Raw genomic sequence first — 17,573 nt, forward strand, 5'->3', positions numbered from 1 at the left:
ATTTTTTAATGTTTAAATTAATTCTATATGGCACAAATATAGACCATTAGAGGACAAGAATCAATGAATTGGATTAGTTTTCATTTTTAATAGTTTTATGCACATTAATCTGAATAAATCCATTTTCCTTATACAAATTTAACTATTTTTCATTATTATGCACTACAATCTGATGGGCTAGTCCGAACCTGAATATATAGGATTAGCGGTGAATATTTATAATAACTTGATAAAAGCATAAATCAATTAATCCGCACCCGATGAACGTATAATCCGAATAGTATTGGCCCAAAGCTCTAAACTTGTTGGACGGATCCGATTAACTTCCCTACTAAAATCACTACTATCTTACTCCGGTACAGGAAAAAAATAAGAGAAAACAATAGAGCAAAATAGAACATCCCTGACTTCAGGCGCCGCTGCCCCGCCGGTGTTCAGCCGCTGCCCTGAATCGTCGCTTTACTCTATTCGCCTGCGTCCAACACCACACCTCAATTTTAGTGGCTTCAAGCTTGAAGAACCAATTTCTCATATTTGATTTTTTAAAAAAGAAATTGTAAGTTTTCTGTCCCTTTTGTTATTATGTCATCTTCTAAGCACATGAAATAGATAGGCAGATAAAAGAAATTTCTATATTTGTTTGGAGAGGGGAAGAACCGAACAATGGCCTTTTTATTCTTGTTCTTGATGGATTTTGTCATATTGGTTTGAATTAGCTATAGAATTAGTCCTTGGAGGAAGAACACATTAACAAAGGTGTGTAAAAACCAATTCTCAAATTGAAATAGGTGTCGGCTGAATAATTTAAGATTATGCTTCAATTGTTTAATTTTTCTTATACATGAAGCTCGGTCTAAAACCTTGGGATCAAATAGAGAATTTAGTTTCATGTATTTAATTGAGTTTAAAATTGCAATTGATGCGTGTAAATATGATTTTGGTTAGAACTTAAAAAGTAAGAAGAAATTGAAGCTTGTGTTATGGGGTTGTAAAGAACCATGGAGAAGATGATTGTTGATCTAAATTTTTAAAGAGAGTGTGTGAATTAGGAAAAAAAAGGGGGAATCTTCCTTGCTTAGGTTTAAGATTAGATCCAAAATATACACAACTATATTGTGTTTCTGTTGAGCATGAAGTGTTTGAGGGAATTACTCAATGACACACAAATATTAAGTAACTTGTACTTAGTATTGTTCTTTCCCTACTGTACTGGTCAGATTCAGCCATCCCAATGTGTTGAAAATCCTATTATAAAAGATCTGTTTCATAGCCCGGAAGTTTCTTATTTGCTAATTTAGAATGAGCCATTCCTTGTCTTTCAAAAGAATCCTTTTCTTTAGATATTATCATGTCTTAGGAAGACCCCTTTAAAATTTCGACTTATATCATCAATGTTTGCTATTTTAAAAATTCCCGCAAAACAGACGGCAGAAACTGTCACACAAACTGGCAGGCTGAAATGAAATTGCCCCAACTCCCTAATCCCTTGGAGTTTTGGGGATTACTTTAAAAAAAAAATTAAACTAGACACCAAGAGGTTTCTTGTGGTATAGGGATTGACCCCTAGGTTGCTCTGAGAAAAAGCAGTTTATTATTTAAAGATAGTGTAATGCAGTGAATTTTAAAAGCTCTAAAAGTTAAAAGAAGAAATAAAGGTATGTTAGCTAATAAGAGTAATTTTGGAGAAACTTTTCTATTGTGTAGTTCTAATTTACACATATTTGTAAGTCATGATAAATACCTTGGACGTTTAAAGAATTTACTTATTGCAACACCCTTTGTATTGATAAATTGATATGGAATATGTGGGTGATATTATGAAGGTGAATAAACCACAAAAAGTAGTCGGGGAACGAAAATGGTGCGTGACCGAAAGAAATAGTGATTCAAGGCTTTGACTGAAAATGATATTATAAATGGACGGTATGAGATTATGAATATCATGTTTGAAACATGGAGTTAAATATTGATATGAGTAGACGTATCATAATTAGTGTTATTAATGGCAGCATATGGCGGTCGACACAGTGGTATTATGGCGGTCGATGCATAGATAAATAAAACAGTAAAATATACTGTTTAAGAGTCCCATTTTGCAATTTAAGTCTGTCCCACTCTAAGAGTCTCATTTGAAATTTACCATATTTGGACATAAAATTTAACCTCATTATTCATGAAATTTACACTCAATGCCATTATTTTCATAAAAATAAACCAAAACAAACACCTTTTACATCCAAAAAGTCAAAAGGATCCCACCTGCCACTCCAACAACTTAATTTATTACACACTCCAACAACTTAATTTATTACACACTCTAACTCTTTTCTTAAAACCCGTGCCTTAACTAAAATGCACTCTTAAACTGGGACGGAGGGAGTAATACATAACATAAGATGCAAAAGTTTAGAAAATATAATATCCCAAATAAAAATTAGTAGTTGAAACATAAAGTAAAACAATTCTATGTTTAAAATTAAGGTCTCCACTCAATAATGAAAACGCAAAGTAAAATGCAATGTCTATAGTCAAGTGTCTTAACTCCTCATCCCCATCATCAAGCGCAACATAGTCATCCTCATTGCCTTCAAATTCTTCTTCCTCTTCTCCTTGCTCAAGCCACAAGCAACAATTTTTCTTTTCCTTGATGTGGTTGTGGTCCTTGTGTCTTTCTTAGAACCTTGAACAAAACTCGATGACGTGGAAGACTCCTTTCTTTTTTTGGTCCTAGTATACGTTGTAGGCTCTCCAATTCCCGAAGCCTCATAAGCAGTTTCAGTTAAGTGTATCGCCATAAAAAAACCAAATTATTGTCGGCGCTAACAACTTCAGCATCATCCTAATTCCCCAACCAACCACTAGTTACACTCATCAATGTCGTTGAATGAAATGAGATCAATTTTATCTTTAATATCGTGTCTTTCACACAATATTTTGTTGTATTTTACATACACCAAATCATGCATCTTCTTATTTTCAAACCTATTTCTCTTTTTTTGAATGAATCTATCACACAAAAATAATTATATCTTTTTTTGAATGAATCTACCATAATTGATAATCAAATATTCACTATTAAATTATTCTGTTTTGCAGTTCAATGGTCGAAGAAGTATGGTCATGATGCTCCGAAGTTGCAAAGACTTGCTATCAATATCTTGAGCTTAACTTGTAGTGCATCCGGGTGTGAGCGCAATTGAAGTGTTTTCGAGCAAGTAAGTAATTTAGTTACTTTTAAAATATTTCTTGAATTTTTCTGTTCTAATATTAACAAGATATAATTATTTTTGTGTGATAGATTCATTCAAAAAAGAGAAATAGATTTGAAAATAAGAAGATGCATGATTTGGTGTAGGTTAAATACAACAAAAAATTGTGTGAAAGATGCGATATTAAAGAAAAAATTGATCCCATTTCACTCAACCAGTGTTGTTCGGGTCGGGTCGAGGGTCGCACCAGGTCGATAAGGTGAAAATTCTGGTCGCGGGTCGACGAGTCGACTGGGTCGAGAGACCCACTAATCTAGGCTAATTTTTTTGCCTTTTAATATTAAATCAAATAAATATATTACTCTAATGTTTATAATATATCAAATAATATAAATGTAGACGTAATTCATGTGAATAGAGATAAAGTGGAAAATAGAAATTATCAAAATATCAAAACAATTCATAAGTCATAAGTAAAACACAAAATAAATAATTGAAACCATTGTCTAAAAATGTCAAAAGAAAGTTATATATCATCCACTTAGATGATAGTCATCTTCTCCTTCATCAAACTCTGCTCCAACCAAGTTTATATCTTCATTCTCTTCATCTTCATCCACAAGAATACGAGTAGACTTGGAACTTGAGGCATGATCTCGAGTATTTGTGTTGCCTCTAGTATTGTGAGATGGCTCCAACACACCAGAAGCTCTACCAACATCTCTCCATCTGAGAGACTCATTTTGGAAGATAAAATCATAACCCCCCTCATCCTCATCCTCCCCCTCCATCCTACCCATTAACCATTCATTACTATCGTGATAAAAAAAAACAATATACATGTTATGATGTATCGGCTGTTATTAATTATACAATATACATGGATCTACAATTCAATTTAATTATACAATATACATGGATCTACAATTCAATAAAATATTACATGATGTATAGTTTTATACAAAAAGTAGGAAAAATAAAGTTGCATAAAAAAAATACAATTAACTCCTCATCTAGACTCAAGTTTCAACACATATAACCTATAGGTAGATAAAGTGGTACACGTTGCAATCATTTGTAGGGTCCGACCTAAATTTAAAATTAACTGTTAAATAACATTAATGATTTTCATGCATTGAAAACTTTAATCTCTAGAACAAAATAGTCAAAACCTTACATGTGGAAAATTTCCAGCCACCTAATTATGTAATTATAATAGTTTGCAGTTAAGATTAACTGAATCACAGTTGGTGGGAAAATCCACCCATAGATGCATAAAATAGTCCACGAAATTGCCCAGGAAGCAATTACAGAGCCATGCAAATCCACCATCACCGTACAAAAACAAAATATGCTTTTCATCGAGTTAATGACCATGACCATCATTATATTTCTAAATTCAAAAAGAAGATGAAAGTTAGAACAATACCTTGATTAAACAAAGGAATATATAAATGGTGGTAGCAAACACGATCGTTGAATTGTTTATGTGTTTAGAGATGTAGAGGAGGCTGAATTATGAAGTGTAGAAGTAGGGTTTGTGTTTGAAAATATTGATATGTGCGTTGTGCGTGACTGATTTGTGCATATATAGAGAGATTTGAGGATTGAGATTGAAAATAATCAGAAATCGTGTGAGATATTGATTTCAAAGAGTTGCAGATTTTTAGGAAAATTTGATTTTATATTAATGTTTAATTAAGTAAAAATAATCCTGCAGCAAAAAGGAAAATATTTACGTGGGGAATTACCTTAAATCTTAACAGAAAAGCATGTATTAGCCGTTAGAAAAGATTGGGGAAAAGATTGGCGACCCACCCAAAACGCTCGTCCCCGCCGACCCAGCCGACCCCGCCGACCCAGCGCGACCCATGCATCTCGATCAACCCACCCATGTTGGGGCGGTGTTGGTCTCGACCCGGGCCACCCTTATCTATTCAAGTTAGTTTGCTGTTCTTCACCTCAAATTAGGGCTTGGGTTATTTTGTATTCTGTTTTGTGTTATTGCAATTAGAGCTCTATTGTTTACTGAATTAACTCTAAATCATTGATTAGTTGAAGGAACGGAGGTGAAGGCAATCAGGGGAAATCTTTCAACACGAAAGTCACTAAATTTCTAGAGCATCATCAATTACCAACTTTGGAATGCCATTCAAAAATCTTTTCCCAAATAATCAATTTGTTATTCTTAAGCAACTACCAGAATCATCCCTGCCGCTGCTAAGTCTTCAGAGAAGATTCAGTTGTTCGTCGCAACCTGATTCTTCCAACTGGGTTCAAAACAACCAGTTGTTTCAAAGGCACCCCAGGTTGCAACTTTTCGAGAAAGGACGGATGAAAACACTTCATCATCTCAAGCAATTTGTTGCTTACGTATTTGTAACGGGTCTTCACCGCAACCCCTTCATCATGAGTCGCATAATCTATTTGAGCTTGGTCGAGTCAGAAGAATGTAACCATATCGATAATTCTAAGTTTGGAATTCAGATCTTCAGTAGGATCGAAAGACCCAATATTTTTTCCTGGAATACCCTGATTAGATTCTTCTCCGGGTTAGATCCCATGATTGCTCTGCATTTTTACACGAAAATGGTTAGAGAAAGAATACTCCCCGACACATATACATTCACATTCTTGCTCCAGGCTGGTGGGCCTAGTTTGGATCTGTTTTTTGTTAAACAAGTTCATTGCCATGCTCTGAAATTCGGTTTCAATCACAATTTGTTTGTTCAGAATTCCGTACTCAGTGCCTATGCAATTCGGGACTCGGCAATGGATGCACGGAATGTGTTCGATGAAATGTCGAACAAAGATGTCGTTACATGGACGAGCTTGATATCCGGGCTCGTCGCACATTCCAATTACATGGAAGCACTTCGAGTTTTCAAAGATTTGATGGCCGATGACTGCCAACCACATCCAAATGTTGTCACCACCATCTCTGCAATATCAGCTTGTGGTGGTCTAGGATATGCAAATCTTACTAAATGCTTCCACGCTTTATTAGAGAAGGCTGGATGGATCGAAACTGACGTTTCTATTTCTAATTCCCTGATTGACGCCTATGCAAAATGTGGAGATTTAAGCAACGCAACTAGAGTTTTCAATGAAATTCAGAATGTGAAGAAGGATTTGTATTCTTGGACGGCCGTTATCACATCATACGGTATGCATGGCCGAGGACTAGATGCACTGTGTGTGTTCTATCAAATGGATCCACTCCACGAACTTGCACCCGATGCAGTGACCCTTGTCGCGATTCTTTCAGCATGCGCACACTCTGGCCTGCTCGACCAAGGTTTGTGCATTTTTGAGTTGATGTGGAGAAGGTACAAAATTAAGCCTGACCTTCGTCACTATGGATGCATTGTTGATCTCTTGGGAAGAGCTGGGATGATTAAACGAGCTTATAGTGTTGTTGAGAGCATGCCGATGGAGCCTAATCTGGCTGTATTGGGATCTTTACTGAGTAGTTGTAGGCTTCACAATGAGTTGGAGTTTGGTGAAGCAGTTTTAAGAAAGATCGAGCTTTTGAAAGAGAGAGGAGGAGCCTCGGTGCTCATATCTAATATGTATGCTAGTAAGAACGAATGGGATAGAGTGGTTAACGTAAGGAACAAAATGAGAGAGAGAATGAAAGGAAAGGTTTCTGGTAGAAGTTGGATTCAGGTTAAAGATGCAGTTCATGAGTTTGTTGCAAGAAATGATGTTGATCCAAAACTGCACATGGTACTTCGAAGTTTGGAAAAGCTCTCTACACTGTTGTAAGTGTTTTAGTAATGTCCTCAATTTTAGTACAATTTTGTTAAGGCAATAAAACATCTAGTTAGACAGGCCATTTACCAGCAATTTAGTTTCTGCTGAAATATTTGAGTATAGTGAACCAAATAGTATGCATTCTTTCTGTTTTGCTTTCAAGCTGATTGAATGTGTAATTATGTATACCAACTTAATGAAAGGGCAATTTGATAGTTGAATTCATGTTCAAAATTTTAAATTCAGGATCACAGTCACAGGTGGAAATCCATTCCAGATTCACTACTTCAATTGTAGTATAACTGTATAAGTATGAAGATAGAAACCATTATTTTTTGTTGTAATTTTTGTTGAGTAGTCGATTTCAAACATGAAGAAAGAAACTGTGTTTGTTCAAGACCAAGCACCTTTATTTCCTTTCTTATTTCCCTTAAAATACTTGTCTGTTACCTTGAGTTACAGACTATTGGGCAAGACTAGAAAAGGTGCAGTAAAAGGAACAGGCAATAGCATTACTTCATAACTCTGAATTCTGACAAAACAATGGATTGATTACTTCTCTGAATATATAGATTGAAGTGAAGGGTACTCTGAGACCAAAAAAAAAAAAGATTGATTGCTAGTCTAGTAAAAAAGGAACAGGCATTTCAATTGGTCCGCAACCTTTCTGCAGTTTATAATATGTTATCATTGCACAGTCCGCGACCGGAAGCTTCACATTTCTTGTAGGTTCCGATGATCAAAGGCATAATATGTTATCATAGCTCTGAATCTTCAATTGGTGAACAAATGCATATTTTTCCCGTAATTGTTAAATTCCTAGCAGAAGGTGTATTTATGAATTCTGCATTCTTATATCTGATTTCTTCATGTACTTGTATCCGCTATAAATTGTTGTATAAATTTGTGTGCTGGATGAAAAATTATTGAAAAATATTTGCACAATTTTACATCCATTTTAAAGGGGGATTTTTCCAACCATCTTACTAGCTGTCTGATATCTGCTCGCCGTCCACCTGCCTCATTCTTCATCGGGCTAATTGTCTTCAATTTTGTACAAATATTTGTAAGTTTTTCTCCTCTGTTTTCGGTTTTTTTCTTTTTTTGAAATGTAGTTTTTAGTTTCAGTGTCATTAATTTTGTGAATCATTCTTTTGAATATATCAGCTTCACTCTGCCGCTCGATGTCGTCCGCATTCGATTTCAATCTCATTGATTCACCAGAACGTAATTTTCGTTGATCAACTGTTTAGGTGAGCTAGATTTTCCAGATCTGACCGAGGCTGAGAGGGTATTGGCAAATCCCCTGTCTCATTTCTATAAATTAAATGCTTCTTTATTTTTTTGTCAGCCTTTTATCATCAATCTCATAAATTACCCTAATTTGGTGTATTGTGGTTGTTAGATAGCACCAAGTTATTGTGGCATTTTCTTTGAGTTTAAATTATTGTCGGGCTTTCCATTCTTAATCTTGCAGATATAAGATAGGGAATATGTTCAGGAGTCTTTTCAGTAGTGATGACTAGCTTGTTGCTTTCCTTCTGCAATCTACTTGTTATGAGCTGAGTCATTGCTATTGTTGCTTTTATTCATTTGCTACTGTTCAATTTCATTAAGAAATCTCTATTGATTTGTAACAGTAATGTGCAAACCCATGAAAGCTGCAAATGTTGAAAATGGGATGAAATATTTGTGTGCAGAATTAGGTAAAATGGGATAAGCAGCAGGAGGTGGAAGTTGGCATTCATCCCCATTTAAGTAAATCTTCCTTGGAAACACTCATCCCTGTTCGAGTGTAAACAAACATATCCCTGTCCTTCTTCAAGAGTCTCGGATTGAACATTTTCAAACTCCCCGGCCTACATGACTAGGTCGTCGTAGAAGATGACTCAAACAAGACATGTGTGAGATGTGGACTCACTGTGTGAAGTTCATCCCGTAGTCGAAGTTGGTGATGGCGATCTCAACACGCTGGTAGTCTCTGTAGTTGAGCTTCATGTGCCAGTGGACGTGTATGAGCCATATGTGTGCGGGACCGTGCATTGTTGATGCATATTGAATTAACGCAAGGGGTTTGACAATTACGACGACACTTTTCTAGTTCAAACAGGCGGACGGTCATCCACATTCAGGTATGATATATCTGTGACCCAAAAGGATTTTAAAAATATATAGTTTACCTTCCTTTTTCAGTTGTTGCAATATATATACCATAAGATAATAATGTATAGTGTTTTACAATACTATGCACAGTATAATATTGCTACAAGTTAGTTTATAGAAAAGAATGGTGATAAAAAATAGATACAAATTTGCAGAAAATGGTTAAATAGTAGATGAGCATTTTATGGAGTCAGTGACATCTCTTTTCAGGAGCATCTTCCCGGATTCGTGTTTCTTGAAAAGCCTCCCAACAACTTCGTCCCAGTTGGTCCTCGCGTCTTTACAAACAGGTTTTCCCTTTTCCGAGGAATCTCCTGTGTTGTTGATGCAAGTTTCCAATTTCCCGTCTTGTTCTTCATTGTTCCCATATGATTCTTCGTATGACGTTTCAGCATGAGGTATATTCAAACTTACGGCTCTCTCCAACGCATCCTTGTGCTCCTTTTCTAATGTCAGCTTCCTGTTGAATTTCTGTACCCCTGGCGGAGTAGTTACGGTCTCTGTATTAAGCTCCTGCATATTCTGCATCACGAGAAAACATCATTAAAATTCGAAACGGAAGTGAAAACGAGAAGAGGATGCAAATGCTTACTTTCAAGGCCTTCTCTGCCTCTTTTTCTATCCAAACAATAGCATGATCAGATGTAGCGTTGCACGACAAGACGATATGCTCGAATCTTCCATCCACGGGAATAGCTGTTCTAACCTCCGGAGGAAATCTTCCACATCTGTTATGGCGAATTGTAGAATTAGTGTCAGATAAATCAATGTAATTGTGCTGAAACAAGTTTTGTTCGTCTATAGCAGTTTACCGGCAAAACTTTCTTTCTACGATATGATACATACGACCAGGGGCATACAGTCGTCTTTGGTCTTTGAGTTTTCTGCCTTCGGGTATGAACGTATCCCTCAGGCATACGAGAAATAACAAGCAGGGCAAACTGTCCAAAGCATTACGGCCTGGTTTAAATGATGGTAAATTTCACTCTTTTTAAGAGGCAAAAACCGAATAATATTTCATAATATTAAAGGATTAGTACTAGTTTGCTAGTCCAAACTCACCAGAAAACAGATTTGAAAATATCTTCTAGTGGAGTTGGTGTTCTTGGCAAGAAATCATCCTGACAATGCCAAAATGAGAGCATCAATTCAAAAATTCAAAATGTTTTTAGCATATGGAAGATGAGCTATATAGGCGAGAAATTCTTCCTTGGTTGTAATATAGAAATTAACTTCCCAAATTGGGAAAGAAAAATTTTCAATTCCAGATTTGTGAGAGCACATGCGCCACATGTGCTCTTCGCATCCACATTCCGATCTGAGCTACTATGCTCAGATCTTGCAATTGCTTAGCTACTATGCTTAGACAAACCTGCAACACCACCGAGTGTATGATATCGGCGTATTTAACGGCGAGGTTGAGCGACATGCACCGGGCAGGGGCTACCGCATAGCACCTCAACAAGCTCCTTGGAACGCCGCCAAGTTGGTCGCCATGGTTGGCGACGATGACGGTCATCAGAGCCGCAACGCCCGACCCGAGAGAATGCCCCGCAAACACCATCTTGTACCCCTTCCCATTCTCCTCCCACAGCCTCCTCAGCGTCTCGGACTCTCTTTTCAGCACCCACAACGCGGACTTCAGCAGCCCATTGTGCACGTATCCGCCGTCGAACATCTGCATCCCGAGCCGGTTGTCGAGCAGCACGCGGTAGTCGCTCTGGCTTGCCAGGTTCAGGCCGCGGATGGCCAGGACTATCTCGCGGTTTTCGTGATCCGTGCAGATCAAGTACGGGGGCGCGTGGCCGCGGGTCTGCTCGTAGTGGGCCCGCTTGACGACCCGGTCCGGGTGGACCCAGTGGGCGTCGCCAGAGCATCGGGGGCCGGGCTGGTAGACGGCGAGGATGGTGCGGCAGGCGCGGGGGATGGGGTCGAAGTCGGCGGGGGTGGCGGGGGGCCACGTGGCGCTGTCGTCGGAGCCGATGTAGGAGCAGCGCTTCCAGGCCCAGTGCATACAGCCCAGCATGACCGCCCATTCGGCTCCGCAGGAAACAGACATTTCGTCGAACAGGTTGTGTGCAGATGGGGATTTCACGTGGTTTTGATTCCCGGTTTGTGGGTTGAGGGAATCAAGGAATATAAGGGTTGTGCTTGCCTTGACAATTACATCTGCTTTATTTATTCTGTGGACACAAGGGAGGAACAACCAAACAACGAACTTTTAAATGCTCCAACTCCAAGTTGACTTGCTCCTATTAACATAGGCTAGGCTGTTAATGTTAATGGTGATTATTACACACAATTTCATCTATAAAATGTATTAGTAGGCTTTTCTATCTCCTAAATTACTCAATTTGCAATTTAAAACTGATATATATTTATATATAGATGGAGGTGACCAAAAGATGTGAAAAAATTGAAAGGCTAGTTTAGAATATCTACACAATCCTCACACGGTTTTTACTCTCTTAAGATCACGCCACATTCCACACAATAGTTTCATTAATTAACTTCAATAAATAGATTCAGTGAGTGTGTGTGTTGTGTATGTGTGTGCATCGTGTATGGATTCAGTGAGTGTGTGTATTGTGTGTTGTGTATGTGTATGGGTGTGCATCGTGTATGTGTGCAGGGTGCTTACAATTTTTTCCAAATTCAATTTTATATTAACAACTCAATTTTACCAAATAAATAAATTAGTATTAAATTCAAATTCATTTCTTTCCTATTCAATTTCATGAAATTTTAATTGCGTCCACCAAGCGGGCTGAAAATTTTGGATTTTAGATAGCATTTAAATTTAAATATATGCATCGCATATGATTTTGGTTAAAAGACTAAAGTCCACTTATATATTATTTTGATAACTTATAATCCTAAATACGTTATTTTGGTCTAAGATAATCATTTTCTGTTAAAATTAACAAGTCAAAATATTTGACCAATTTAATAACTTAAGGGATTAAAAAGTACTAAAATAATATGTTAGGGAAAGATCACAAGATCAAAAAGAATTTTAAGATAAATGTATGTAAGGGAAAAAATTGAATTTTATTTAAACTAAAATTAAGCTTCTGAAATTAAGAGAGGCAATTAAATTGAGGAATATCCCCGCCAATCCCCAATTGATTCTACAATCCCTAGGTTGTTTCCCCTCTTCTTTTTTTCTACAACAACTCTATTGCCATGGCAGCAGCATTCTAATTGCGGAGTCCTTCACTTGATTTTTAGGATTATGGCTCAATCGGAAACCCTTTCCCGAAATGGTGCCGATGACTTCGACCGCATGCCCCTCAACCAGCGCCTCAAGTTGCTTTTCGCCTCCCATTGCATCTCCATCGACTCCGAATTGAAATCTCGCCAGCTTCAGCAAACTCCATTCCCTGCAATTCGTAAATCACCATTTCCACACTTACTTATCTTCGCTGCATTTTCCTAAATTTTTGTTGTGTTCATAGTAATTCAAAACCTACAGGCCATTCTGGGAGATTTAAACACGAAATCGATTCGGAAAATAAGTGCGTGAAATCAAGTCATGTTACTGCTGCTGGAGTATATGAGAAAGCTGCTTCTGTTGTTGAAATTGAAAGTCCTATCGAAGTGAAGATCGAAGATGGTGAAAACAATGTTGATATCAAATCAAATTCTGAAGCCGAAATGAGACATGAACATTTGGATGAGCTGGATCATGTGTTTCTAAAAGAACGATTAAGGAGGCTGCTAACAAGGTTCGGTTTTTTTCTTTTAAGCTGAGCCCTAGATTGGTCGATTTCCTACTGTATGTATGTAGAACATAATGGGCGAAAAAGAAAAGTATAGCATGACTATCATTTGGAAGTTTGCAGGGGAGAAAACATGTGTGGTTATGCTACTTTATAGTGTTAGGGATTAAGTCTATGTAACTTTTGGAAGCTTATTCCTTACTAGAACCTAGTATCCAATGTATGTAGAAGATTTATACATCATCTTCATCTTGCAGTTGCATATTATTAATGAAGATTTCTTTTTTGTCTTCCTTCTGTTCTTCTGCAGTGAATGCTTGGGATTGTCCTCGCCAATGCTGAAGGTGGTTTTCTCGTTATTGAGAATTAGATATGGGACATAATGAGTTTGTTGTTCCATATTTCACATGCTCATTTATTATGATTATCGACAAGGAAGTCATTTAGATTTTAATGTGTTGAATACTATGTTTGAGTTTTATTTTTATGATTTTGTCTAAACATAATCTGTATACAGGCATCTTGCTATCTATCTGGTGATAGTCGGATTGTGCAAACTCCGGATATACCTAGCTTAGCAAATGTTAAAGTCGAAGCTCCAAATCCTGATGATTTTAAGAGTTCTATTGCAAGTACTGTGGGTCAAATGTCATCTAGTAACTTTGTCCCAGTTAAAGCTGAAGTTCATACTGCTGGTGATACACTTGTAGATGACTTGGATCATATGTTGTTAAGAGAGAGAATGAAACTGTTGTCATCGAGAAATGCTCCTAGTTTGAACACACCCCAAAGTCCTATATCTATGAGCAAAATGACGCATTCTGCTTCAGGTTGTTGGCTAGATCGATCAAAACCTACCCATTCAGTGAAAATCAACCGCCCAAGGAAAAGAAAAAAAACTGCTACGTATGTTTTTCAGAGCTTTGGATTGAATATGTAATCCAGAAATCGTACCCTAAAATAACTTTGGTTTATTTTCTTTCCCTGGTGCTAATTGCAGAGATTCAATTGAAACTGCTATGGAAGAAGATGCCCCTGGACTATTGCAGGTGGTGTAGGCAGTTATTTGCTTGTTCTCATGCTGAAATTGGGTTTCATGCTGATATGTTTAATCACTGACAGGTATTGATAGATAAAGGTGTTGCAGTTGATGAAATTAAGCTTTATGGTGAACCAGAAAGCAAAGATGCTTTGGATGATTCATTCATGCAAGACAGCTTTGGAGAGCTAGAAGAAGTTATTACAAAGGTTGGACAATTGATTTGTGAGGATCTTTTTCTCTTGATATTTGTTATATGTACATTTTGCAGGCTAGCCATAAAAGTTGGCATTTATGGTTACAAAATCCATGAACAACTGTTCCTCATGATATGTCATTTTTTCTTTTACTTTCATGTAACACATCAACTTTGTCTTAGCTCATTGAACAAAGAACTTCATTGTGGTTTTTAGATATAGAGAAGGCAACGTTGTTGTGTATGATAAGTGCTGAGCCTGAGCTAAGGGCTTTATACTGCATGTTTGGAGGGAGTCGAAGATGTACACTGAATGGTCATGGAATAGTTTTTTGTTGAAAAACATAAGAAACTTGAACCCGTCGAAGTGGTTAATGGAATAATTAAAAGATTACTGCCATCACTTAATGATTGGAGAGAATTGAAGATGTCATTTGTTGAAAGTTTAATTCCAGGTTTATTAGAATACATTTGGGAAAAACTATGAAATTCCCAGTTTCATTGGGGGCTAAAGTGAAGAGTAATTCTTTCATTTGATGCTTGTTAAAGGCATACCTTATGGAGTTCTAGATTCACGTGCTTGCTCAACATTTTCGTACTACAAAATAGGCAGAATTGCAATTTCTATTATTCTGGGTAGCTACCAGTCTATGAAAAATTTCTGACTAGTTAGTGCAGTGGACAGTGGTAAATTAAGACCATGAATTCTCATGTCTAATTTTAATTTAGAGCTGAAATCAATTTTATGATAGGCCACACAAGGTCATAAAGCTTATAATTTCTACAAAAGTCCTGTATTATCAGTGTGTGAAAAATTTATGACTGATTTAGGGCAGTTGTAAATTAAGAGCATGAATTCTTATGTTTTTTAATTTAGAGCTGAAATCAGTTTTAGGATAGGCCACATGAAGTCATAAAGCTTACTATTTCTATAAAAATCATGTATTCTGGCAATAGTTAGTGTTAAAAATTTATTACTGAGTTAGTGCAGTGGTAAATTAAGAGCATGTGTGTTTTTAATTTACAGCTTAAATCAATTTTTATACCACATGAAACCATGGTGATTCATAAATGTATCATTATTGTCATACTGTATTGGAATTTGGGTAGCGGTTTGTAGACATTAATCTATGCTTTATAACTACTGGCAAGTTGTTCGAATCAAATGAAACATTTATAGTTTCTAGCACTAGTAGCATGGATTCTTATGTTTTTTTTTAGAGCTGAAATTAATTTTTTGATAGGTCACGTGAAGTCATAAAGCTTATAATCTCTATAAATTCCTGTATATGGTTGGTGTTTAATTAATGTATTCATAATTGTCGCTATTGGAATTTGGGTAGTGGTTTGTATTACACATTAAAATATGCTTTGTTGTTTCTAGCTCTAGTGGCTAGATGTTCGAAACAAACATATGCTAGACTCGCTGAATAGTGGAGTAATGATTAATAAATTTCCCTGACTCCCTGTCCATCACTGTTGGTGGCTTACTGTAATGATGTGATTTGACTATACCAAATCTGTAATCCTTGTCTGTATACTGAATTATGAATGTATTCTTCCAGCCTCCTAGTATTGCTGCTAAGATCTTCATTCTTTTCTATGGCGGTCATCTATTTTGATTCTTGCTCATAGTTCATCTGTTCATGTATATCTAGTAGCATAGTTGATAAAGATGCAGATTAACCATTAATAATTAGTACAATCAGATTGCATTTTGTGGTATTTTAAATGAAGGTCTGATCAGTTTATCAATTGGACAGCTTTTCTCCCAGCGGGAATCTTTATTGAAGTATGGTCCAGTGCGCTGCTCGAAGGGTGAGAGGGTCAGTTACTGTTTGGAATGTTTGTTCTCACTTGTGGAGCAGGTATTTCTTGCACTTTAATTTGGCTTGTGCTGACCATTAATACAAGACCATGAGCACATCATTTTTCTTTTGATTCTGGTGATTACTTGATTGACTCATTGTCTTGCAGGCTCACTATCTACAGCATCGACATTGGCCTGTTGAATGGGGATGGTGCCGCGACCTTCAATCTTTTATCTTTGTCTTTGAAAGGCACAACAGGTGACACTTGTGCAATTATTCTTATTATTATAAAAAAAGCTCGGTAGTCTCATGTGCTTATATTTTCATGTCTACAGGATAGTGCTTGAACGACCCGAGTATGGTTATGCAACATACTTTTTTGAATTGGTAGATTCCTTGCCTATAGCTTGGCAAATCAAACGGCTAGTAACTGTCATGAAGCTTACCAGCTGTAGTAGGACTACTTTAATTGAGAACCGAGCACTGATGGTGATTACCTTCGAATCATACCTTTTATGATTAAAAATGCTTGATTTAGTTCTGCTTTGCATTTAGCTCTCTTTCATATTAGGCATAATGTGATTTACATGACAACTGAGATACAAGAAAAATTATTTTTCTATTTTGGCTTATAATTTATCCCAGGTCGGGTATGGTAGTTAATTCCTTGTAACCAATATAACTTACAGGTTGGTGATGATTTGAGCGAGGGAGAAGCGAAGGTGTTGATGGAATATGGTTGGATACCAAACACTGGTCTTGGCTCAATGCTCAACTACTATGACCGGGTTTTTCACGACAGGAGGAGTGAGAAGGATGGATCTGAGTGGAGATCAAAGATTGGGAAGTTGCTTATGGATGGGTATAACAGCGGCACCATAATCCCTACTGGTATCCCCACAAAGGTTATGGAATACAATGCTGCAAACGGTGTGGAAATTAAGGTAGAAGAACTTAGTTAAGGTTAGTTTAACTGTAAATTTTGTTGTCAATATAGCAGAGCAGGCAGTAGAATAGCTCAGGTTGATGGTAAGGCTTGAAAGAGAAGATAGTAATTTTTTGAACTGATCTCTGTTCAAATTAATTTAATTGGATAATCACTGTTTTGTGATCTGAAACTGTCACGCGTTTGTTTATTGTTCTGGTTCTGGATGAGAAAGTTGTGTAACTTCTCAACTTTTAGTTGAAGACACTTATTTTTTCAGTCATCTTTGAAGTTCACTATCTTTATACTCTCTCCGTCCACGAAAAATAGACAAGTTTTATCGTTTTGGTCCGTCCATGAAAAATAAACTAAGTTTAAAAAGGAAATATTTCAACCAATACTAATCCTACATGTCATTTTAAATATGGATCCCACAATCCACTAACACATTCTCATACCTTTTTCCCTCACTCTCTCTTACTTTTTCATATCTCTTTCTTATTTTACCAATTATAAATTAAAACAAGTGCCATTCAAAATTATATCTATTTTTCATGGACCGACGGATTATCATTTTGGGTGGGGCTAATAGTGGTCTAGGCTGGGCTAAACATAGAATAAATAGGATTGTAATAATCTAATGTGCATATATACCATATGGTATAATCAATTGTCAGGCATAGAACATCGTAGTATTGGGTCGCGCTGAAATAAAACTATTTTTTAATTCAGAACTTAGAATTTTTAATTCT

The 17,573-nt window shown here is 36.7% G+C and overlaps 3 protein-coding genes across 12 annotated transcripts; 2 read left to right on the forward strand and 1 right to left on the reverse strand.

Annotated features, from left to right (window-relative positions):
• Nucleotides 1-272: 272 nt before the first annotated feature.
• Nucleotides 273-9,660, forward strand: LOC121764995 (putative pentatricopeptide repeat-containing protein At3g28640). Of its 8 annotated transcripts, none has more exons than XR_006042678.1 (9): nt 278-556; nt 3,097-3,215; nt 4,976-5,150; nt 5,265-6,973; nt 7,956-8,031; nt 8,133-8,256; nt 8,666-9,097; nt 9,339-9,418; nt 9,521-9,660. XR_006042678.1 is itself a non-coding variant. In XM_042161024.1 (7 exons), the coding sequence occupies exons 4-7, from the start codon at nt 5,355-5,357 to the stop codon at nt 8,489-8,491; spliced, it is 1,830 nt and encodes a 609-aa protein (XP_042016958.1). In that variant the 5' UTR covers nt 277-556; nt 3,097-3,215; nt 4,976-5,150; nt 5,265-5,354; the 3' UTR covers nt 8,492-8,506. The 8 variants fall into 8 exon arrangements, 3 of the variants coding, with proteins under 3 accessions (XP_042016958.1, XP_042016959.1, XP_042016960.1); XR_006042676.1 differs by having other exon boundaries at nt 8,133-8,218; nt 8,606-9,097; XR_006042677.1 differs by having other exon boundaries at nt 279-556; nt 8,133-8,218.
• LOC121764996 lies at nt 9,125-11,605 on the reverse strand. The gene is made up of 5 exons (XM_042161027.1): nt 10,501-11,605; nt 10,191-10,249; nt 9,941-10,069; nt 9,721-9,856; nt 9,125-9,650 (listed from the first exon to the last, which is right to left on the reverse strand). The coding sequence occupies exons 1-5, from the start codon at nt 11,185-11,187 to the stop codon at nt 9,291-9,293; spliced, it is 1,371 nt and encodes a 456-aa protein (XP_042016961.1). The 5' UTR covers nt 11,188-11,605; the 3' UTR covers nt 9,125-9,290.
• A 578-nt stretch (nt 11,606-12,183) lies between these two features.
• Nucleotides 12,184-17,007, forward strand: LOC121764816. Of its 3 annotated transcripts, none has more exons than XM_042160845.1 (11): nt 12,184-12,272; nt 12,360-12,520; nt 12,604-12,856; nt 13,161-13,194; nt 13,368-13,756; nt 13,851-13,899; nt 13,973-14,098; nt 15,849-15,953; nt 16,063-16,154; nt 16,232-16,385; nt 16,586-17,007. In XM_042160845.1, exons 2-11 carry the CDS (start codon nt 12,364-12,366, stop codon nt 16,856-16,858), a joined length of 1,632 nt encoding a protein of 543 aa, XP_042016779.1. In that variant the 5' UTR covers nt 12,184-12,272; nt 12,360-12,363; the 3' UTR covers nt 16,859-17,007. The 3 variants fall into 3 exon arrangements, with proteins under 3 accessions (XP_042016779.1, XP_042016780.1, XP_042016778.1); XM_042160846.1 differs by having other exon boundaries at nt 12,238-12,520; nt 16,586-16,735; nt 16,940-17,007; XM_042160844.1 differs by having other exon boundaries at nt 12,239-12,520.
• The last annotated feature ends 566 nt before the right edge of the window (nt 17,008-17,573 follow it).

This window comes from Salvia splendens, chromosome 14 (genome assembly GCF_004379255.2).
Source record: "Salvia splendens isolate huo1 chromosome 14, SspV2, whole genome shotgun sequence".
NCBI classification, from domain to species: domain Eukaryota; kingdom Viridiplantae; phylum Streptophyta; class Magnoliopsida; order Lamiales; family Lamiaceae; genus Salvia; species Salvia splendens.

Excerpts from the sequence above, each read along its gene's own strand:
- LOC121764816 (XM_042160845.1), top strand. The coding sequence starts at position 12,364 with ATGGCTCAATCGGAAACCCTTTCCCGAAATGGTGCCGATGACTTCGAC. Across the intron at positions 13,900-13,972 it reads ATGCCCCTGGACTATTGCAG|GTATTGATAGATAAAGGTGT; the intron begins GTGGTGTAGGCA and ends AATCACTGACAG. Across the intron at positions 15,954-16,062 it reads TGTTCTCACTTGTGGAGCAG|GCTCACTATCTACAGCATCG; the intron begins GTATTTCTTGCA and ends ATTGTCTTGCAG.
- LOC121764996 (XM_042161027.1), bottom strand. The coding sequence starts at position 11,187 with ATGTCTGTTTCCTGCGGAGCCGAATGGGCGGTCATGCTGGGCTGTATG. Across the intron at positions 10,070-10,190 it reads ATTTTCAAATCTGTTTTCTG|TTTGCCCTGCTTGTTATTTC; the intron begins GTGAGTTTGGAC and ends TGCTTTGGACAG. Across the intron at positions 9,651-9,720 it reads AGGCAGAGAAGGCCTTGAAA|AATATGCAGGAGCTTAATAC; the intron begins GTAAGCATTTGC and ends CTCGTGATGCAG.
- LOC121764995 (XM_042161024.1), top strand. The coding sequence starts at position 5,355 with ATGCCATTCAAAAATCTTTTCCCAAATAATCAATTTGTTATTCTTAAG. Across the intron at positions 6,974-7,955 it reads GAAAAGCTCTCTACACTGTT|CTGTCTGATATCTGCTCGCC; the intron begins GTAAGTGTTTTA and ends CCATCTTACTAG. Across the intron at positions 8,219-8,442 it reads TTCGTTGATCAACTGTTTAG|ATATAAGATAGGGAATATGT; the intron begins GTGAGCTAGATT and ends TTAATCTTGCAG.